The following is a 25,145-nucleotide window of genomic DNA, read 5'->3' as shown; positions in this document are numbered from 1 at the left end:
ACCTGAGTAATTTTAGATTAAATGGTGATATCCATAGTTACCCCACAAGAAGCAGTCTTAATGTTAGAATTGAGAGTAATCGATATACAAGCTCTCAGAAAAATTGGAAATACATGTCGGAAAAGCTATTCAATGAACTTGATGTTGACGTTCGAACGATGAACGTTCCACAATTCAAGACTCACTTGAGGGATTTGCTAATAGAAAGGTGCCTGTATTCTGTGAGAGAGTTTTTTGTCTGACCAAAGCTAACTGTGATATATTGTAAATTGTGTTAGGCGTCTAAGTGTCTGCTATTATTATATTGTATTATTTTACTGTTTACTAATTGTATTGTCGGTCTTTGTATAATCTATTGTAGAAAATGACGTTGTTTGTAACATTTTTATGTTCCTTGACAATAAATGATTGATTGATTGATTGATTGATAATTTATATTTGTCATCGAGCATAGAATCGTACAAATAGGGACGTAATTCATTCAATCTTTCATTTATTTATCTTCATCTTCTTTTAGTTTCATGAGATTCTGCATGAATAGTTTATAACTATGTTTTTCAAGACATGGATGAGTAACATGATTCAACTTCTATCGCTATTGTTGATCGTCTCATCTCCAATGTTGTCATCGATAACATCAAGCAAAAGGCAGTTGAACAGAGAAGCTAAGTTGAATGCTACAACTATCAGTACCAATTATTTCCAGTAAATTTATTCGAAATCGATTATTGATTGTTCAGTGCCCGCTTGGAGCTGTAAAGCCTCTCTTCTATTATTAAGTCCTGTGTTCACAGTTAAAAGTATTTCAGATGAGTGAGTAAATCATTTATATGATCATCATTTAAGAAATAAGATTGAAAATGGAGAAATATACACAACTGGAGAACTAAACTTATCTTGTCTAACAAGATTGATGAAATATGCCTGATGTTTGATCAGATGAATATCTTATAGATGCTATTTATTAATTCATTTTTAAGACTTGTTCTGTGAAAACATATCAGAATGTTTTGTCATCAATAAGGAAAGACCAATGTGAAAGCAATTACTACGATAATTCTATTCGGCATGCAGTCCCAGAAGATTTTCAAGGGAAAGAACGTCTTGGAAACGAAATTGGGAGCCTAGCAAGGGCACATTTCGAAGGCGCTCCCTTCATCCAATACTGAATGTAAGTCCGCAGACCACAACAGATGGATAAGGCAGGGGACTGCTTGAGAGCTTTCAGTCAACTTTGGATCGTTCTATGTTTGGACAGAGGGTACTTGTAGGAAGAAAGGGAATGCTGGCTGGTGAAGTAGGAGACGGTACAAACGAAGGGAGACTAGAGGATAAAGGTGGAGGGAAGAGACACAGAGAGAAACATGTAAAGAGAAAGAAAAAGGAGAGATGGAACTGGAGCCTGTCCTGAAGGAACGCCTGCCTATCAGTGTGCTACGTACACATTTACATAAAGTTTATATTCTGCTGGAAGCCTCAAGTCGTTTACCAAAAGATCAATGAATGTTGTCAGTCTAGGAAGACTGCTGTAAAGGATGATGATGACGATGATAATGCTGTTAGGACTTCTGAGAAGAGAGAGCTCATCTGTTTCAGCTTTCGTTTTTATTAAAATGTTTAACAGAATGATCAAACAGGGATGGTCGCTGTTAGGCTGTTCTCCGATGAACACTGAGTTTTCCCCGGCATGACTTTTCCTAGAAAATTTTCAAAGGCTCATGAATTGATATACTTTGCTTCTCTTGGTCATTTTGAATATAACCAAAAAATATCATTCATATTAATAACTATTCCAATTGGTAGGTCATATGTATGTCTTTTTTACAGTGCTAAGAGCAAATTGTTTTTCAAAGAAAGGAGAAAACATTATGGTACAGACCAATTTTCGTGCAAGAGATTTCCGCCTATTACTTGATCTAGGGGCACCTGTTCAATAATCTTACTTTTACTTCATTATACATTTCCAATTATACTAAACTCTTTGTAAGAATATTTCTCTCCAATTTGTTCAAATCATTGAATTCATCGCAATGATTGATTGGCTATCAAGTTCAGTGAGTGTATTGAAAAATTATTTTTCACTTAACGTCACGGTGGGTAACAGTAAGTTACAGTTTGATACGGTATGCTGAAGTATGGTACGTTATTATATTACAGTATATAGCAGAATCTCTGTAGTAGTTTACAATCTCTTACCATGATCAAAAGTGAGTTAGTGTTTTACAGAGTGTTATAGTGTCCTATAGTGTGTTAATCTAGTTACATACACATAGTTTTTTCGACTTTCGATTTTTTGCCGTCCTTATAAATCCTATTAGATCCAACAGATAATGTTTGTCAAGTTGATCTGGTAGAATTCATAAGAATGGCAAATAATCGATGTGTGTGTAACTTGCTTGACAGTGTGTTTTTATTTGACATGAACCAGGTAAAGAATCCATGAGGCTAGCTACATAGATTTTTTTTCTTACGAGTTTTTGCCGTCCTTATAAATTCTAATATAAAAAAAGATGATGTATGTCAAGTTCCGTTCTATCTGCTGGAATTCATAAGGACGTCAAAATATCGTACGAACAAAAATCGATTTGTGTGTGTGACTGGCTTTACGTTTTCTTACTTATTTAGTATATGAAATATGATAGTTCATGAAATCCAAACAATGTTCACTGCTTCTTCGAAGAATCGAAACACCATGGAAAGTTGGAAAGCATCGCTTAATCGTGGTTAGTGGACCCTGGAGATGGTTGTGTCTTCGCCACTGGCCACTAGCTGGCCCACTGCAGCGGTAAATTATTCAACTTGTAATCCCCCCTCATTAATGTTTCGCCAAATGGGTCCCAGGCCAATAAGCACAGGCACACAATGTAATTCACCTATACTGTTGTCGTTCACATAATATTCAACAAACTCCATGGACCACGCGAACGGTTCGAACCGTTGGTCTTGAATTTGTCCACATAACATTCGGATGTCAAAAATCTCCAAGTATATTTGAATCAATCCAGCAAGTACCACAGAATATCGTTACAAATATTGTAAAGTTGTGACTTTATACACTGTTATGCTAGAAAATAGAAGGAGGATATCGTTTAGAGTATTCTAGACAATATTTTAATTCCATAAACTGTTGTGATTTATTGACAAATGGAGAAGACGATGACATTATTACCATTCAGGTACAGTCACAGCTATATTGTGAAAAATTCATTTACAAGTATAGTTCTATAAACAACAAAAACTTTTGATAGAATTGTATATTCCAACGTTGCAAGATAAGGCTGAAGGCAGGATATGGGATTCTGTACGAATTCAATCAGACAGTAAGTACTATAATTTTATCATGATTGTTGATTCACCTGTAAATGTCACTTGATTCTCATCATTCAGTACGGTTGTTCATTGAACCCATAAATGTAATAATCAGATAGAGATATTCTATGTGTAATCAGGTAATCAAGATGTATGACGAGATTATAATATAATATAATTTGAACTATATTACAGTTCAAATAACTGGGCATACACAAATCCTTCAATTCATCAAAAGCTAACATACACCACTACGCGAATTTTAACTACCACATTCCATTTTGCACACATTGTCTATCTCTCTCTTCTCTTTAACACATCTTCTCCTTTACTCTCTTGATCGACTTGATGTTTCCTTCTCCGTCTCTCTCTTCATCAGAAACTTACTTATTCTCTCATTCGGGCTGCAAGCTCGCGTAAGGTGACAACTAATCTCCAGACGAAATGCGTCCTTAATTGAATTCCCCATCTACTCCCATCATTCTAGGAATTGCGACTCACACTAATGGAGCTCTTCGTTTCTGGTAACTATTAAAAAGTGATACACGGATGAACTCAACGGAAGCATGACATAGAACTCGAGCAGATAAACAATCATTGTTCTATTGAAACAAAATTAGTTTCTGTGCTTGCTACTTTTTCAAAGTACTAGTCAGAAAAAACGACTCCTCTTTTGGGTCATATCGTGCTGTTGATGAACGCGCAAGTAATAACACTATATTGCTGTCAGAAGCATAATATCAAGTATATACTTCTTTGTATATTCTTATTAAGCTTGTCATTAACTGTGTGAACTGGACTTCCATTCATATTGCCTCACGTGAGTGAATCATTGAAAACAATTCATAAATGTGATCATTAACAGTCAAATAACACGCTGATATTTTCATCTACACTATTTTCAACAAAGAAATATCATCTAAGGAGAATATTGGTTGAATGACAAATGAGAATAAAAATTGATTTATTGTGTTTATACGCGATTGGAGAGTACAAAATTGGAGTTCAGGAAGATACTATTGATGATAGTGTTGTAAAGAGAGTTTCAGCAACACAACTTGGATAATAGAGTTCTCAATACTCAATTTGAATCAATATCGTTAATAATGAGTTGGATGCAGTAGTAGATGCAGATTTGATATTCCCTGATTGTATGAATATTAATCATGTAGAAAAATTGTAAGACTATAGTGAATAGAACTCGTTAACCAACAAGTAGTGATTTCTAAATGCTGGCAATGAAATAGGCATGATTCAAAAAACAATTCTTCCTTATCTGATATTATATATATATATATATATATATATATATATATTATTTATATTATTAAATTTTTTTGTTTAAATTGTATCTGAAGCCTGATAATTGGGAATCTAAAATCAAACTTTGCATAGATGGGGCGGAGCTCCTGAAATTTTTACAGATATGGGACTTATGACAGTTGATAGAGCTTATCAATGACTAATTTAGGTATGAATTTGATGAGAATCGTTGAGTTTTTGAGGAAATCGAAAAAACCCTGTTTTTGACAACATTTTCGCCATTTTAGCCGCCATCTTCAATTGAATTTGATCGAAATTGTTCATGTCGGATCCTTATATTGTAAGGACCTTGAGTTCCAAATTTCAAGTCATTCAGTTAATTGGGAGATGAGATATCGTGTACACAGACGCACATACACTCATATACACACACACACACACACACACACACACACATACAGACCAATACCCAAAAACCACTTTTTTGGACTCAGGGGACCTTGAAACGTATAGAAATTTATAAATTGGGGTACCTTAATTTTTTTCGGAAAGTAATACTTTCCTTTCCTATGGTAATAGGGCAAGGAAAGTAAAATCATTTCTTTATCACTCTTCTTGTCGCATACATTATATTTAAGAAAGATTAGAAATCTTCGAAGCGATCTGAACTTTCTTCAGAATTTCATCCATTGGCATTAGTGGAATTTCTAGAGCCACGATGTCTCCAGTCATATACTAGTATGTAGGGTCTTCTTCCATCGATAATAGTCTACCCGTTAGATATTTTTTTCTTTTGGAAGGCATAAATTTGAAACGAAAACAATCACACATAATCAGTATAGAAACACAAATGAGAACAGTTCTGCTGTAGAACCAACAAGTTGATGTTTTTGTAGTAGGTCGTAAATATTGGTGTTACACGGGTTGCAGCTCTGCTCCTTCAATCGAAGAATACAAAAGGGAGAGGCTTTCTCACGTCTCTGCAACGCGCTGAATCCGAAAGTGGAAATACAATGGAACTCGTATATTGAGAATATTGTTTCTCACTGTTTGAAGAAATCAATCTCATTTAAAACTCGTAAGTATTGGAAAATCATAGACTAATAATTTCGGGAAATCATAAACGGATTAATACTAAACTAGCAATCTAGAACCTCAAAATACTAATAATAATTAAACTAATACTAAATAATATTATATCCTTAAATGTGGTGAAAACAGGATGTAGATGGATTGATGGAACTCACCTGCCCTTGTGGAAGAAATGAAGACCTTGACAACTCGAGGAATCGCCCATTTTGAGGCCTCAAGGTGACCTCTCAGCACCTCCTCAACCACCTCCTCGTTTATCATGCTGATCCCTCACCACATTTGCCTGTCAACATGAACAAACATTTATGATAAGCTAGTACTATTGTCAATTGGAGCTTGATACTGTAATTTTGTACTTTCCATTTGATAACTCAACCATATTCATTATCTATAATTATTATGATATTTGATAAACTCTCGAATCACAGACATCAGATTAAAGAAGAATCTCAACTAAAACAGAAGTGAGAGCAGAAGTCTTCTAGTATGATTAAAGGACATTTGAATACTAATCTTATTGACCGAGCTAAGTGAGGTCTAAGATTCAAGTCGACGGTTTGGCATTTCTCTTAATGTTTAAATGTTTATATGTTTATATATTGCGCATTTACGGCGAAACACGGAAATAGATTTTCATGAAATTTGAGAGGTATGTTCCTTTCTAAATTGCACGTCGACGTATATACAGGGTTTTTGAAAATTTAGCATTCCAAGGATAAAATAAAAGGAAAAAGAAGTCTCCTGTGCTGCTTCAGCACACTTGAAATTTAGCGGCCGGAAAAGGTACTATTTCCGGCCTTAGCCGGAAAGAAACCTGTTCTGACGTCAGACGAGAGTCGTCTGCAAACAATGTCTTTCAGATCTACGTAGAGACTGGAAAACAGCTGCTTTCTGTGCAGTGTGGCGAAAATTTTCAAGATGTTCGATGTTTTTGAACGGGTAGTATTATAGTCAACTGTCTACTAACGTTGATGGAAAGATACATTGGTTGAGTTCAAAGCCACTAATCAATTCCATCGGGTTTTTTTTACGTTCACTAAAAAACCTGATCACAGATTAGTGATCACAGATGAACCACAGAATGGAAAGTCGGCTAGTATCTTGTCGTCATAATACGCCATCTTGAAAGAAAGTGTATGTGTCTTTCCATCAACGTTAGTAGACAGTTGACTATAATACTACCCGTTCAAAAACATCGAACATCTTGAAAATGTGTCTTTCCATCAACGTTGTAGATAGTTGCAGCCAGACCTGATAACAGGTCAATGTAACTCACTGAGCGCGAGGACTACTGTTCACAGAACAACTAGTAATAGACTATTCTATATTCTATACTAATTTTATAATTTTTTCCATATTATTTGAACTCTCCAAGAATTTGCGAACGGGAAAAGATTGGAACTTGTTTCACAATCTCATATTTCAATGTATCTATTCCCAAATCTACTTGGCTTAACGATTTTGTTTCAATTGATTGAACAATAGGTTATCAAAGAACTAGGAAGCTTATGAAGAATTGATAAGGTAGGCAGAAACATCAAGTATAATTTATTTGAATTTATAGATTTTAGTATGAAACTGAGTGCGAAAGAAAGATAGCTGAACAATAATGCGTACTCAACAAACAAATGCATTCTTAAATATAAATGAAATTGGGAACTGTAACATCTCAAATGAGATCGTGATTTCCAAAAAAATGTATATCATGGAAAGTATTTGTACTGTATTATTCTTAGTCTATCCAATGAATAAATGAATAAAATGTGTGTATGCTGAGCACATCGAAATAATCGTGAATATCATTGAATAAGACTTCAACAAAATCATGTCAGAGATAGAGATAAAACAACGTTTTTCGCTGACCACTACGACACCTCGGTTTGTTTTAGTAGAATGTAACTTTGGTGCCAAAGACAGGAAGAAAAAGCGTGTGATATGAAAGTGGACAAGACGAAAGCGACGAGAAAGAGTTGCTGCTACGATTTCATCAGATGTGGAGGGAGGTATTAAAACGGAAGAAGAATGACCTATTCGCTCTATTCTCGAGGAAGAAGAAACAAAATGTCGAATAAGAGGGCAAACGATTTGGAAAGGTACTAAATCGCACTTCCCCTCTAACAAACTTTTTGTTATTTGTCATCCGCCATTTTCTGACACAAACTTTGTTTTATCAACCTTCTCCTCCTACCTTCTTTCTCCTTCTCCATCCAATTCTACTCATATTTAGTGCTTCACTCCTCCCTCTCAATCCAATTCTCTCACTCATCTTCCTCATCCTATTCCTTTCCCTTCTCTTCCTCCTCTTACATCACTCAATTCTCTTTCTTTTCGTCCTAATCTTCATCCTCTTTTTCTGTTTTTCCATCATCCTCCATCTCCATCACCTCCTTTGCATTCAAATCATCTTTCACTTTCCACCATTTACCCAACTCTGAATCACACTTCTTTCTTTACCACCTTCTTCATCTTCAACTCTTATTCCATTCATTTTTTTTCGTCTACTCAAGTTTTTCATAAAAAAATCATTTTGTTTTTATGCTATTATTCTACAACAGACTTTCTCTTCTTTATCTCCTCCTCTTCTTCTTTTTCTTCCTTTCTTTCTTTTTCCTTTTCCTTCTCCTGCTCCTCCTTCTTATTCTTTTTGTGGTTGCTTATCATCTTCTTTTTCATTCCTTTCACTCTTCCACACATATTCCTTTCACGTCCACCATCCTGCTTCAATTCTTTCTTCTGCATCCCCTATAACCTTCATCCATACCCTTCATCAATTTCCTTTTCCTCTCCCTTTCTCTCCATCTTCTCCTTCTTTCAAGTCCCCTTCTTCTTCACCATCTTCGAGAACTTTCTATTGTTTTCTTCTCTACCTCCGCATCTACCCTTCTCCTTCGAAAGTATACACGCAATCGCCCCAAGGGACCACTGAAACTTTTTCTGTCGTGCGAGATATCTCAATCGCGATAGCTATTACACCATAAAAGACCTCACAGCCGTCCGAAATCACCAAACTATACACTACACACACGCTGAGCCTTGAGTCATGTGTGCTTCGTATGTGTAGAAAGGAGTGTGATGTGTATTAATCTGTGCTGAGGGCAGCATGCAATCTCAGTGGGACAACACCCAGTGAGTAGGCCTACACGTAACCAATGTTATGTCAACACGATCCAAATAAAACACGCGGCGGATTAATCTAATCCATTTCTGAACTTCAGAATCAGGTGGTGTTTTTGATTCTAGCATCAGAATAATTTCAGGGAATTTGGAAATTCAAAATGAACTTAGGGAATGAGGAAGAAAATATTATAGAATTCGGAAACAGGGACGTGATGTATTATATGAAGTGAACTTGAAATGTCACCGATCAACTTAAATAATTATTATATATTGGATTCAATACTACTAAGTTTATTCTGTGTCATGTAGGCAACTTCAACCCGAAGATTAGATTTTTCATTGGATCAAGATTGGAATATGATTAACAGTATATGTTATATGAGGTTTGATGACTCCACATGATATATCTTGTGGTTACTGGAGAGTATGTACTCACCAACAGCAGAAGAAATCAAAATGAGTGGTTCTTTGGAGAAGAATCAGAAGATTTCTCTTAGACGTTGCAGAAATGATGTCTTGGAAGACGTCTCAGAAGTGTGAAAATGGAAATGGCTGCCATTAAACAAATATCATTATTTTATGTTAAAAATTCCCATTTGCACATGAAAAAAAAATATTGTTAGAAAGACAACATGATTAACCTGCAAAAACTGTTTCACTCCCGAATTTCGATTATTGATAAAGGTTTTTTTTTCTATTGGTCAATACTATAGCCATCTAGTCTAAAGACTAATGAGCTAATTTTTTCTATCCTAAATTACTACTTGAAAAATTGAACAGTGAATTTCTCATTAGAAACTCTTACTGCTATTGTTTAATTAATATGTACACTTATTGACTGCACTATAGAAGCTAGATTCACTCAATCACTGCTCTGCTCTTTCACTGGACACTACTTGAACAAGCACTACACTAGTTCAAACGGTTTCCTCCTTTTGAGCCTCCGCACCAACCCTCCATTGTCTAGCAGCTGGATCGCCTCGACGTTGTCATGTTGGTGCAGTCGCCCCTCGTGCCTCTCCGCATGCCTCTGGATCTCGGTGGACACCAGATCGACGTGAAGGTCTCTATGAAGATCGCTGTTCCTGACATACCAAGGAGCATCCACAATGTTCCTTAGCACTTTGTTTTGAAAACGTTGAATGATATTGATGTTGCTTTCTTTGGTACACCCCCAAAGTTGTATACCATACGTCCATACTGGCTTTAATATCTGTTTGTACAGAAGTACTTTGTTTCGGATTGAAAGGACAGAGTTTCTTCCGATCAGCCAATACAGCTTCTTATATTTGATTCCAAGTTCTTCTCTCTTCTTCTTGACATGGGCCTTCCAGCGAAGCTTTGCGTCCAAGGTCATACCTAGATACTTGGCATCATTAGCATATGGTACAACTTGGTTGTTGATAGTTATTGGTATGGGCAGGTCCTTTTGATAAAGGTGAAAAAATTCTGAGTTCATTTTCCTCTTTTAGTGGAATTTGAGCTGGAAATTGTGAAATATTTTTTCAAAGTTTGGTTAAAAAATGATTGCATCACTATTTGAACACCAATACCATTGCTTCTGTTCATTTTTCTACTTACCAAATAAACTCCAGATACATTTTCTCTCTCAGATCATAGTTTCCAAGAGAACAAGAGTGTTAGAAGATAACAATATTATCATATTATGATATTGAGGAAGAAGATATAATATAATACTGAAGAAGAAGATGGTAAGAAATGATAAAAAAATAAGTCCTATAATAAGACAGGAGAGTTGAACAATGCAACTGGAGAATTATTCAATAGGAGAAAACCGTATATCATACTCCAAACCACAAAAAATTCAGTAAAACAACAATTTTACAGCTCGCCGCTCGGCTGACAAAGATCTGCAAAGACCAGTGATAAAAACGCAAAGGATGTTATGATGATAATAGCGGCGCTGTGTCGTCATCAGGTGTGACAGGAAGAGGAAGAATATGGCGGAAGGGAAGATAATGGTGGAAAAGGAAGAAGACGAAGGAAGAGGAAAAGAGAGGGGCGATGCAGAGGAATAGCTTGGAAAAAGGCCAGAAAGCTAAAAAGGGTCAGCACGTGTACGTTTTACTTATCCCATGGCTCGAATGGGGAGTCCCTTCTTTTCTGATTGCTTTCCAGTGAAAGCGAAAGCTTTGCACGACGTATATGGATGGAATAGAAAAGAGCTTAGCAGCTGAATATAGTGGCAACCTTCGCACAGCGGTTGAACTAAACGCACTTAGCAATCATCTCAAATTGGAAAATAACATGGAAACAGCTAGCTTAGCGCCCACAAATGGACCAGAAAGGGTTGTATTTCTGAATGCATTCCATGAAACGAGTCCTTTATTTTTCACGGACAGTGTTGGATAATCGCTTTGGGTGTTGAAAGCTGCAATTTCAGGTGCATTTGGAAAACCTTTAAGGAAAAATACTTTTACAAAACATTAAGCTATGGATCAATATTGAATATCAGACGTTGAATTTTACTTAAAAGAAACTCAAAATATTGAGGGAATCGTGAACTGCAAGTACGGAAAAATTATGTTTGATTAGAACTCCATTTGATTTTATTAAATTCAATTTTTCTACAAAATTGTACGAAATGTTTCCTCAAATGTAGATTTTCTTCTCAACCATGAAATATCATCTACTCTCTTTATCCGATCAAATTTGATAAGCAAAACATCGAAAATTCTATATAAATCACAATGGAGCCTCTGTATTGGATCAGTTGAAGAAGTTGTGGCTCTAAGGCTATTCTAGCCTGAAATTCCTAGTTCATGATTATCCAAGAGAATTGTTTTTGTTTTTATTTAGGTTTTCAAACATAAAAATTGAAAATCTCGGTTTATCAAATCTCCGAGTGGAAATTGGATTTATGTAATAATTGATGAAATACCTTACTTTTTTAAAAAACAAGCTATTCAAGCTAGATTGCATATCAATAAAATAGCTTGAGTCAGCTTATCACAGATCTTTGTGTTTTTGTTGATTTTGAAATTATCTTTCTCGTTACTTCCTTGAAAGAAAGAGCGCTTTGTTCATAATCTCGATTGAGAAGATGCGCTAGATTACCTTGTTGAAGATACATTTCGAAACGTTTAAGGGAAACCTCCTAGTATTGCGCAATTTTCTGAAAGCGATATATACCGATTTAAAATCGTCACAAGTAAGCTGCTTAAATTGAGTCGGAACGAAATTGAAACAAGAAAATTGTTCAGTGGAAGGAATTTCCAGTGGAAAGCGCGTGGAATGATTCTGGGCTGGACGAAGTCATCCAAGGGCTAGAATCCAAGTAGTACAGGGTCTTTTCTCTACCCGTTAGATTTTACGGTACGTGAAATCGCTTGAGGCAGGCGCGGAGACCCGATTCCGCCTCCCGGTCGGACTATAAATTCGGTTTATCGAGAAGACAAGACGAAAATCCTCTCTATCACGTGATTGTTCACCAGGAATCTGGTCGATCCCCTCGATCAAGAATTGTGTGAATCGAGTTGTGAGAACGTAACACAGTATTTTCTTATTCCCGACGGATTTATTCCTCAAATTCCACTGGAAAATGCGATTGAGAAAAACGTGAATCCTTAAACGGTCTAACAATGATGAATTGTATAGAATAAGACTACAGAGGCTATTCAGACGTGATTATACGTCATTCGTGTATTTCCTATCCCGTACATGTGTAAGCCGATTCTTTTTCAACAATATTATTGATAATTATCATAGTAGATCATCATATTATCGAAACTTAATCATAATGCAGGAAAAGTTGAATTATTGAGGAAACTGAGCCTGGAAAAACTTCAGAAGTCAGTATCATTTGAATAATTCTTCAAAAACAATTGCGAATTCAAGAGCGTATTATTAAATTGAATGATTTAATTTGATTCAATTCAAACAGACACTGCTCACTGAAAATGCATGTGCGATGACAATGAATTTGCAGCGTATTCCACCTGTGTTTCAAAGTTTTCATGCATATTCATATTGGAAGTTGATGGAAGAATGACAAATTATTGGAGGGAACGTTCACTGAAAATCAGTTATCAATCATTTGTGGAGAGAACATATCCCTTTACAGTGCTAATACGCTCTTCTGGAGGGATAATAGCAAAAAATAATCGATCAAGCCGTTGCAACAGGGTAAACACTCGACGTGGAAAAAGGCTTTTCTCAGTGAAATATCAGTTCATGACTGTCCTTTGTTGTATGACGGCCACAGAATGGCATATGACACGAGAAAGCGATATCCGCCATCTAATAGTGAGTCGAACTCACTAACAGGCAGGAAACTCCAACATCCAGCTACTCATCAATTCTCTCTCACTCACTCTCTCTCTCTCTCTCTGTAACTCACTCTTTCTCTCTCCCTCACTCACGCCATCTCTTTTACTCATTATATTCCCTGCTCTTTTGTCGTTACTCTCTCTCCAACTTTCTAATGCACTTTCTCTCTCACACTATCCATTTACCACTGAATGTATCTCTGTCTCTCCTTGTGTCAATGCTCAAAGGATAAAGGACAAAAAGCAGTTCAGTTGTGCCAACTGCAGCCCCGTAATCGATATCCTTCCGGAAGTTGGCAGTTCGTTGGTGTTGGTGTGTTTCGAACGTTAATTATAATGGCAAACGTGAATGGGTCAAAGGTTAACTGAAGCGGAACGCTACCAAAGCAGCTCCAAAATCATCAATACCAGTCCACAGCTCCTATTCAATGAGATCAGGCCTGACCGCCTTCTCGCTAACAGATTACGAATTAACGGGCATCATTGAAAAGAGGCCTAAGATACGTAGGTCAGTTGAGAAGGGTAAGAGTGATAAGAGACGTGAGAAGTGAGGAAGCTTAGCGTTTGAGGAGGAAACGTTTCCTCAATGAATCGAGAAGGGGTTTTCAAAATAACTCTTCTTCAAGAAGGAGGAAGATCTGTATTGAGAACTTTCAGGAGATTGGAAAGGACTACATATTGTTTCCCTTCCAAGAGTAATCTTGATGAGCCGCGGATGTCGAAGACTTATTAGCGAGGACTCTATTCTTTCCCAACATTATTGGTAGAGCTGATCCATGCTATGAGAAGATTGTTAGGTCCAGTGGATGGTAATAATCAACTGACGAGCTGAATCTTCATCTACAGATACAAATTAAGAATTCTGTTGGTAGAGTTTTGAGACGCAGAATATATCCTGCAGTTGTGAGGATCAACAGCGTTTCGTGGACTAAACAATATAGTTTCAGTGGGTGGTTTGATTTGAGTTTGAATAATCAACAGATCATTGTTAAAGTCCACTTGAATTCAGTTACTTACTTCATCCATATTACCTATGACTCATGAATTCAAAAACATCACATTTTTGTACATATTCAATAATAATATTTCAAATTCAAATGCAAATTCAAATTTATTCATTAAAAAGACATATTTACAAAATAATAGTGTAACAGTAATAAATATAAAGAATATACTCCCTGCGTGGATGATTTGTCCGTGTGCAGGGAGGAGTCGAACTAAATCAGACAGTTAAATACAGTGGTTTTAATTAGGGAAATTAATATACTTAAACATAGTTTGGAATTAAAAGTGGAATATAAAAAAATATTTATATGATTGCAGTATAAACATACAAGTAATAATAATAATTTTCAGCTCAACGGCGCTCAAGGGTTTCACTCGGCAGTCATAATTTTATTATTTTGATATTTCGTGGGGGAAGAAATTAAAAACATAATAATTTGGATGAATATGTGAAATAATATGCTGGCATTTTCAAAGGAAATATACATCTATAAGGCGAATTTAGGAGAGCCTCCGAAGCCTCTTTCCCAATGTAGAGCAGGCACCTGCTCACTCTATGCTTGTTTATGGCGACGCTACACCCCTCAATGTCAGAGATCTCAACTGGAATATTACGGTAAAGCCAATGAGCTAGGTGGAAACAGTTTCCCAGTTGAATGAAGTTATTTAACCGGAGAATCAGAATGTTGGTATGCAATCTGTTTCTGGTTAGGTAATTATGTTGGATTTCGGTGAAAGTAAAGTTACTTTTTTCAATAAAAACAAGAAGATTTTTTATAAACAGTTGTTTTATATTAAAAACTGGGAATTCCTGGAAGAGGAGATGTGTTGAATACCTATGATTTTTGGCAAGCAGCTCTTTGATAAGGGCTCTCTGAGAGATCGCGTGAGGTTGCAGGACTCCCAAAGAGGCACCATCCCAATAATACTAGCAATTCTTTCAAAATGATACCTCACTATCAAATATAATATGTGTCGAGGTTAATATCATGAAATTAATACAAAATTATGAAAAATACAAATCAATTATAATACAAAAAAAATCCGAAAATCTAGAACACTCTCTATTACCCTAACCATACTTAGGGTAACTTAGGGTGATTTATTATATGATTGTGATAGAATATAATCGTATTGCATTAAGAGTGATTCAAGATAATATCCCTCAACATCTATACTGAAAAAGTGAAACCAAGCTCCTTGGAGGATTACGTCTTATCTGCTCGATATAAGCCATCCCTCCAATCACCTTCTAGAGCTAACCAAGGTTGTCACTGACCAGATATAAATGGTGACCGGCAAAAATTCTGCCACTCGCAATTCCCCAGATGAGTTCCACTAGAGCGGGCAGCCATCGTTCTTCAGAGCTCTCAAAATCCCCTTTTCGGTTTTTGCGTCGACCAACCGACACTGTCAGCCAAAACGTTCGCTCGCTTCTTCTCAACGTAATCTTTTTCCGGTCTCTCGTTACTGCGTTCTCTGTCCGGATCAGTGCAGGAAGCTCATTGCCTGCGGCGCTCTACGTGCGTTTCTCGGCGACAAAAAGCCTGCTTCCTATTCATAACGCAGCGCGCAGCTTCCACGACGCGCACCTTTCTCACCGCTCGCCAAAATGAGATTGGTAAATAATTCTGTCGGCTGGAGAGAGTTTTCGTACAACTTTTTGCTGCATTTTGAGTACTGTGCGATATTACCAACAACACACACAGTATAAGTTGCGTTCATTCTATCTTCCAGGTGGAAAAAAGTATGGATATATGTGCATTGAAAAACTATTGCTTATGGTTCAACTATTAAAAATATAGTATTATAATATCATAATAAATACGTCTGCTATATTTTATCTATGGTTCGTCCAAGAGAAATCAGTTCGAAAACTGATTCTGACCTCAGTTTACTCCAGACAGGATAATCTGATTGAAAATGATGAGATGATTGGATACTTGAAGAATACGATATGCACTAGTTTCTTATTATTTTTTCATAAATTATTTCTTAGATATTTGAATATTTCCTATTTTAGTGATAATCGTGTGGAATATTTCTTCTATGTTTGGTTTTGAAGCATCTAAATTTGAAAATTTACTTTTTGAAACTAATCAAGTGCTAAAAATTTTGTGAAGAGAACAACTACAATACTTAACCTATTTCGGACTATGAGTAACCATATCTTAATTTGGGAGAGGAAGAGCACAAGGCTACCTTATTTTCCCCCTCCCTGTCATTTTGATGAAGTACTCATTGTATGAAATTATACTATATTTGTAGTATTATGTAATCGTACTATACTATGCATGAGATGGATGGAACAAAAGTGTTGGGGAATTAAAGTGATATATTCACTCGGAATCAATCAATGAATTCACGAAAATTCAAGGGATTGATAAATATTAATATGTATTGAATATTCAGAAACGTATCAGTTATTATACCGAAAATAATTCCCATAGTGTATATTGTACAGCTGTTCAAGCTATTTCCATTGTTCATATATATATATATATATATATATATATATATATATATATATATATATATATATATATATAGAGAGAGAGAGAGATTTATGCAAATTGTATTGAACTCTGGGATTAATATCAATTCATCCTCATTGGAAAGTCAAAATAGATATTGGAACTTTTGAGAACATTCCATATATATATATAGAGATTTATGCAAATTGTATTGAACTCTGGGATTAATATCAATTCATCCTCATTGGAAAGTCAAAATAGATATTGGAACTTTTGAGAACATTCCATAATGTTCATCCAGAACACTCTTCATTCCTGAGCTAGTTTCCATTCAAACATTTTCTATTGTATTGGATGAGTATAATTGTATACAAGTTCTGATAATTATTTAAAAAATCTGGTGTGGCGCACTCACACAACTTTCCTTGCCGTTATGAAAATTGATCACTGACGCTAGTGTTCCCGCGCATCTCAAGTCTACTATTCAAATATTTGAGTCAGCTGGTGACAGGGCAATAACGCTGGAGACACACATGAGGTCTGCTATCTCTTCATAGTGAATGATTTAATAGAATCAACAATAATTTGCAATTGAATAATCACATTTTCTCGAATTTAAAGCTTATTTTCAATTTTAGGTGAAAATGTTACTGGACATTAATTGTAGAGATTTTCATGCTCAATCTACTCCACTTGATTTTTTTCGTTTCAATTGTATCTGAAGCCTGATAATTGGGAATCTATCTGCATTGATGGGGCAGAGCTCCTGAAATTTTTACAGATATGAGACTTGTGGCAGTTGATAGAGCTTATCGATGACTTTTTTAGGTATGAATTTGATCAAAATCGTTGGAGCCGTTTCCGAGAAAATCACGAAAAACCCTGTTTTTGACAACATTTTCGCCATTTTAGCCGCCATCTTGAATTGCATCTGATCGAAATTGTTCGTGTTGGATCCTTATAGTGAAAGGACCTTAAGTTCCAAATTTCAAGTCATTCCGTTGATTGGGAGATGAGATATCGTGTACACAGACGCACATACACTCATACACACACACACACACACACACACACACACACATACAGACCAATACCCAAAAACCAGTTTTTTGGACTCAGGGGACCTTGAAACGTATAGAAATTTAGAAATTGGGGTACCTTAATTTTTTTCGGAAAGCAATACTTTCCTTACCTATGGTAATAGGGCAAGGAGAGTAAAAATGAATAGTTACTCGAATATAATACGAATTTCTATAGATATAATGAATGACTCTATTCTTTGAATCATAATTGATGTTAACTGGACCAATTAAATTGTAATTTTGCATATAGATTTACCGAGGTAGGTTATAGGCATATTTTAAATTCTACAAGTTTTCATTGGGTCGAGTACTCAGTTTGTCAAGTTTTCAATTAGACCCTTGCGGAGCTGGTCTAGAAAAATAGCTATTTTAAAAGTGGTGTTTTCACGCCTGAGTTTTTATATGGAAATATAATATAATTATTAGTATCAATTATAGCATATAGTGGTATTTTTTGTTCTGCATTCATGATGATCAGTTTTGCTCGCTTGTGAATAACGGTTTTTTGAGCTCAATCAATCTCTAATTAATCTTGTTTTGAATCAATCAAATAAACAAGTTAGGTAACAAGAAGTGAACTATTGTTTTCCATCGGAATAATTGAGTTTGACTCATTTGATTTTATTCAGTTCACTCACATTATAAAAAGATTCATCACGTGAATTCTGTGAAAAGTTTGAGTAGTTGCATGAGTGTTATTGATTTTTACGATAAAAGTAATCTATTGACTTCAAGAGTTTCTCAATGCAAGTAATTCACTCTCTGTCTAGATTCTATGAAATATACATAACCGTTTTTGCAGCGTCAAATTGGGATAAATTGATAATTTTGAAGATAACACACTTGGAATAGCAGGTGCTAGTGACCCAGAGGCCATCCATTCACTGAGCTGGGAGATTACATTGAGAGCTGTCGGCCCATGAGTGATGGGCTCCAGTGGCATCCAATTGCAAGGGTGTCTTGCAACGTTATTAAATTTCCGTTCACATACAAAATGGATCCGGAAGCAATTTATTAATTCCGAGACAGAGATTTACTGAAATACTTATGCTGGATGAATCGGGATTTAAAAATACAGTACTTCGATATATCTCGTATAACAAGCGGAATTTTGAAACTTGATAGATAATATCAATCTAATTGAGACGTCTCAGTAAATAGTGGAAAAGTTTGAACCCGTTCAAATAAGCCATACTTTTTTATGAAGAATTGATCTTCCCAATCTATGAACTTTTGATCTAGTAATTATATCGACAATCGACCAATTGGTCATTGGTTTTTGAATTTTCTAGGTAGTAAATAAACTGAGTTAGTAATTAGTTTGTACCATTACTGCATTATTGAGTCTTGATTGCATTTGTGTATGATGAGTCAGCTAAATACAGGTATGACCATGTGGTAGAGCTAAGCGATTCCACAGCTATTGACATGCAGTACTTGATTCAGATATACAGGTCAATATTGACCAAATCACGCAAATATTATTTATATGCACACTGATTCATTCCATTGTCAAATGGGCCAATAGGCTATGCAAATCGCATTATCTCGTAATAATCTCTTCTCATGAAATAATTTTTATTTTTCCCAAATAATCATCAACTGGATTTATTTTCTCATTTATTATGAACATTATGAGCAATCTTCATTAGCTTCGCATTGTCTGTTGTTATCTCTCTTCATTATGGTTTATTATATCTAACCTAAAATGATTGATATTTCAGGAAAACTTGCTTAAAATTCTCTAAACTGAAAGTGTAGGTTCATAACTTTCAGCAACAAAAAAAATCTTGTGGTCAATCGAAGTAGATTCAACCTCAACTTATCGCTAGAAGTGCTAGACTAGTTTTTCTAGCAATGATGAATGAGGTTTTCCAACTCAATAAAATAACTGGTCAAAAGTTCCACTCTTTTCTCCACTGCGTGTTCAGTGTGACCATATAGTAACTCTGGGATATGAAGTTTTAACTATAATTCTCATCCAGAAAATTATCATTAAACAACAGATCCGCAATTCCGATAATTGCTTGAGCTGTATTCAATAATTCCATTCATATTTCTTTGGAATCTGACGGCAGAGTTTTGAAAGAGAAATTTGCAGACTGAATATGTAGTAGATGTATGAAAACTGTCAAGAATAACTGAGACACATTTGTGACTGGATAGCAGGGAAAAGGGGAAGCTGTCAAGAATGATTTTTGCATTTGCACGTAGTGTCTCACATAGAAAGCCGTCTCATGTCATCTTATCAATGTCAACGTTGCTTTTGTCTTTTTTCTTACTCCTTTGGAAATTCTATATTCAACTGCACGACACAAGATAACTCTAAAAGTACAGAACTTGAGTATCATTAAAAATCGAAAATGATGTGTTTTGATAAGTGGAACAGATATTTTCACTTTCGAGATGTGAATAAGTTATGTACACTCACTGTACCTTTTCTAGATTCAAATAACAAATATTTCAAGATAGAAGAAATGAGAAATATTGTCTCTGTAGTCTCGAAGTGCATCTCTATCTCATCCATTGGAATGAGATAACTCTATCTAGATTATTTCAGATCCTCCATTGAAATTCTTTAATTCTTTAATTTGGAGATTATTCTATTTTCTCCATCGAAATACTGTAAATTTAAACGTAAAAGAATTTTCCACAAGTAGTTTGAAGAAGGAATGAGAGTAATATCAGTAGAAGAAGGAACATAATTTTTTTCATATAATTTATACTCTACAATTACTAAAACATTCAATCTTTGAATTCTTATACAAAATAAACTTTAGAGGTTCTAAATCCAGTTCACGGGTAGAGAGGTAGAGAAAAGACAGGCCACGTTTCTATATTTGAGCACTCTGATCTTGTACAAAACGAGAACTGTTGTAACCTGACGTGTGAAGCCTTTGTTGTTGAGCTGATAATGCTGATAACACAGTGACGCCGAAACATTCAGTCTGACAAACACATTTCGGTCGGAGAGACACCTCTGCTGCATACGATGCAACCGCACAATCTACTCCGGTCGTGTTGTTGTCACTATCAATGGTCGCCGATTATATTTAGCCCTTGTCGCCGCTGTGTAGTCACAGCTTGCCTTCGGTAGATAGCCCAGAATAGACCAGTCGATAAATGGGGGATTTCGTACGATAGCAGTACAGGTGGCTTCTATGGTATCGCAGTTTGTGAGAATGAGAATTTCAATGAGGTACAAGTGATAAGGTTTAGATTCGATTATGTTGTTGGAGACTGGGAGAATCAACCTCATGATTCAAAACAATGACAAAGAGGGGAGTGGATCGTTGTGATGATATAGAATAGAGTGTTGATTAGATGAATTGATTTTACAGCCTACTGGATGCAGAAAGCTACTGAAAAATCCAAGTCAGTGGTGCTTACTGCAAAGTACAGCATACAGTATAGAGGCTTTCTCTGATTGCAACATTTTCCTTTGAGGTCCGCGAGAGTAATGCAGCGAAGCATGTTTCGAGTTGAATCTTCAAATCGTGAACTCACATGAGTTATTGAAGTACAATAGTTATTTAAAGACGAAAAGTTATCCATACAAGGCTTCAATATTCGCTGGATGATCATTAAAACATCATCCCGTTATCTGAAACAACATCTCATTACTATCTGAAACATTATCTCATTCTATGCACAAGAAAATTAATGCAACATTATGATTATGAATGGAATATCACATAGTCATTCACTCTGTCAAAACATAACTCAAATACGAATAAATGAGGGTCTCAGACGTATTACTTTGACACGCAGTTTATTATATTTGCAGGCAGCTGAAGGAATCATTGCCAAAACTCATAAGATTGATCTATCGAGATAGACGGAAAATTTTTCCATTGTTTCATCTCTTTCTGTAAATACATTGTTCAATGTTCTCCCACCGGGATTATCTTGAACAAGAGCAAACTTTGTTCAACTTCTACCACTTTTCAGTTGTTGTTTTTCATTCCTTCACCTGTTCGAGGATTAGGCTTCAGAAGCAGGTCAGATTTTCTTCTTTTTAGGAGAAATCTGCAGTGGATTTATTCGTTAAAAGTTGTATGGGCTACTTTCACCATTCAAAAAACGTCGATAGACAGCATTCTGTGATTATTGATTCCAGTTATCAGTTTGATAAATCAACTGGAAGAGGGAGAGTTTATACAGGTCCAGCCCTTGGTCTTATAGTTCATTAGTTTTCAAATTTTTAAAATCAATTGAATAGCATGAGCTTAGTTTTGCTGATGCCTAGATTTACTAAGAATAATAATATTTATTAATCCCTTGGATTTTTCTGTATTCATTGATTGATTCCGAGTGAATATATTACTTCAATTCTCCAACACTATTAATCCTTCCATCTCATGCATAGTAAAGAATGATTAGACTACATAACACTACAAATATAGTACAATTTATTTGAATTTTATATTATGAATTGTAGTGTATTATACTATGATACAAAATTAGAATCAGTACTAGACACCTCTCTGTCTATGATTGAATCCAATATAATATTTATTGATCATTCAAAACTTTATTCTTTATTCTCCATTCTTCATTAATTCATACAATGAGTACTTCATCAAAATGATAGGGAGGGGAAAAATAAGGTAACCTTGTGCTAACCTCTCCCAAATTCAGATATGGTTACTCATAGTCCGAAATAGGTTAAGTCTTGTAGTTGTTCTCTTCACAAAATTCTCAGTCCTTCATTATTTCACAAAGAAGATTTTCAAATTTAAATGCTTCAAAACCATACATAAAAGAAATATTTCACATCATTATCACTGTCAGACATTGTAGCACAATAAGGAATTATGGAGGACCGAGTTTATTAACATTTTGAGCAATACGACTGTAAAAACATAGGTATGAAACTTACGGAAATTGAGTTGAGAGCGTCATGGAAGAAGCCATGAATTGGCGAGATGACACAATGTGTTAACATCTGAACGTCTGCACTTGGTTGCTCGTACACAGCCAAGGTCAAGAAAGAGGAATAGGAGAGGGTAATGACTTGCGTTTCCATAATTGAAGTACGAATAGTTAACACAATTACCAATAGATGGCATGTAATACTTAAAATTGCACCCACCTTGAAATAACATATTTCAAACAGATATTGGAGGAAAAAATTGGAAACACTTAAAAAATTCGTAGCACAAGGATTCATGGATACGACGAAAAATATGAAAAATGTTACTTGTGAAAACGACAAAAAAATGAAATGCGTAGACTATAAACAAACTCTTCTAGTTGATAACAAGGCGATTGACTCTTCGCTTGAATTCATTGCTTGATGTGCGCACAGTGACAACTCTCACTCCAGGGTAAGTTTTTCAACACGAGCAAGTGGCCACTCGGTTGGAGACGTATTTAAAATTTGAACCAATATAATTTGGCCAATTTCATTTGGTTCCGAACTCTTCTGCCATTTATTTCTCTGCATGAGTGTGTGTAGGTATTCTGTTGACCACTTGTGCCAGAAACCTTGTACAATTTGACGCAGATGATTCCATCTCTGTTTGATTGTGTTCAATTTTAGGTACGTGAATGGTATTTCTTCCAATGGTAAAATGCCAATAGATGGCATGTAATACTAAAATAGGAAATATTCACATATTAGAGAAAAAATTTATGAAATAATAATATGAAACTAGTTCATATCGTATTCTTCAAGTATCCAATCATCTCATCATTTTCAATCAGATTATCCTGTCTGGAGCAAACAATTTTCGAACTGAGTTCTGTTGGATGAACAATAGATAAAATATAGCAGAAGTATTTATTGATATAAATTAATATCAATTACCAGAGAATATAGCTTTTTAAAGTTTTCTTCAAATTTCAAATACAGGTTTGACATCGTAATATGTGGGTTGAACCATATTCAACAACAGCTATGGAGAAAAGACTTTCTTATACAGTCTAAAGTTTTTGAATTTTCAATAATGCGTGGGTTTGTCCCTATGTTCCACGAAGAGATGTCAGTCACGCTCTAGTTAGTCATGTTTTTTGAAATCTGAATTCCACCTCTCACTACTATTTTATTTCCAAATACTCAATGGAGATCCAAATAGGATTCTAGGTTCTTTTTAATAAACGAAAAATTGAACTCATCAGAATGATCTTTCCTGACTCTCAAATAGAGGTGGAAAATTGAAGGAGTGGATTAATGGGAAAAATAGTGTAGAGTCATGCATCCGTTGAATACTTTATGTACACAGCATTTGTTCAGAGAGAAACTCTTTTTGAGGCCTTTGGATTCATCTCTCTATGAACATGGTTTATTTCTCGGAGCTTTATTGAATTTCTGAATCAAACAAAATATTCTGATCCCTCTGGAAATGATGTTTTTCCAAGAAAAAGTGAACGAAGGCGGAGACGGAAAGAGAAGTGGGAGTAAAGAAATAATAGTGGAATAACGAAAATGAGAAGAATGTTGTGGTGAGGTGGAGGAGAAGGCAAAATAGGGATTGCAGAAGGGGAAAAAGAAGAGTATGAGTTGAACAGATAGAGGGAGAAAGAATTGATTGAGGGAAAATTAAGATGAATCCTCAATGGAAATTAAATGAAAATGTTATCTCAACTTTGAATGAGTGTGAGAAATATTAACAATCCAGCATAATTCATAACCTCATTTGGACTATTTCTACCGAGAATAGGGGAAGAATCAGTTTTGGGTTTATCCTGTTGATTCCCTCCCAATCATTAATTTGATATTGTGATTGTGGAATGTAATAAATAAATGAATAATATGATAGAACTTATTAATTCAATATTCTACTTATCCAGTTGGATAGCACGTGGCTGGAATAAACAAGTGATAATCTACTAACATAATTATGTTAGTTTCATGAGAGTTTAGCAAATATGTACAATAGGAAAAGTAATTATTATTTATACTAGATCACTCGGCAAACAATAGCATGGCTGATGCTACTATGCTACCGTACTACAGTTATTATACTAATACTACGGTTACTATATTACTTTAGATAGTAACTGTGATGTCTACGGCCTTCACATTCTACTATTCTGTTCCCGTTTCACAAAGCTCTGAATTATAATGAAACTAATTCCAGATTGAGATAAAACAGGTCAACAATAGGAAGGATAAACAGTGAGAGTTAGAAATAATGACGAGAGCGGAAGAAACTCAAAATAAGAAGAGAGTATTGATTGTTTTGTACTGTCAGCCAGCCTAGCTTCTATCAAAGTTTCCAGTATTTAATGTAAGACAACTGAAGAAAGCTGTCAAATCCACTCAAGATGGATTCAAGTAGAAATAAGGAAGGAGGGCGTTTTTCTGCAGAATCGATAAATGGCGGTAATTGGTTCATTAATGGCTGAGAAAGGGGCGTAGTCATTGTTATGGATTGTGAACCGGCAGGGGCTAGCTAGCAAATGAATAATAAATGCAGTATGAAGGATGACATCACATCCCAGCTTGTAACCAATTTGACACTGCACACAAATAAACTCTATCAATAACTTGAAGCAAATCGTCGCAT

General features: G+C 35.5%; 1 protein-coding gene across 1 annotated transcript in view; it reads right to left on the bottom strand.

Moving 5' to 3' along the window:
• LOC120348902 overlaps positions 1–25,145 on the bottom strand; it is a 224,617-nt gene that overhangs the window by 61,707 nt on the left and 137,765 nt on the right. Inside the window, exon 3 of the mRNA XM_039438222.1 lies at positions 5,820–5,947. Coding sequence (XP_039294156.1) covers positions 5,820–5,925 — 106 coding nt within the window. The 5' untranslated portion in view covers positions 5,926–5,947. The remainder of the gene's footprint in view (positions 1–5,819; positions 5,948–25,145) is intronic.

This window comes from Nilaparvata lugens, chromosome 11 (assembly GCF_014356525.2).
Source record: "Nilaparvata lugens isolate BPH chromosome 11, ASM1435652v1, whole genome shotgun sequence".
Taxonomy (NCBI): domain Eukaryota; kingdom Metazoa; phylum Arthropoda; class Insecta; order Hemiptera; family Delphacidae; genus Nilaparvata; species Nilaparvata lugens.
This window is presented reverse-complemented; position numbering and strand designations above follow the sequence as displayed.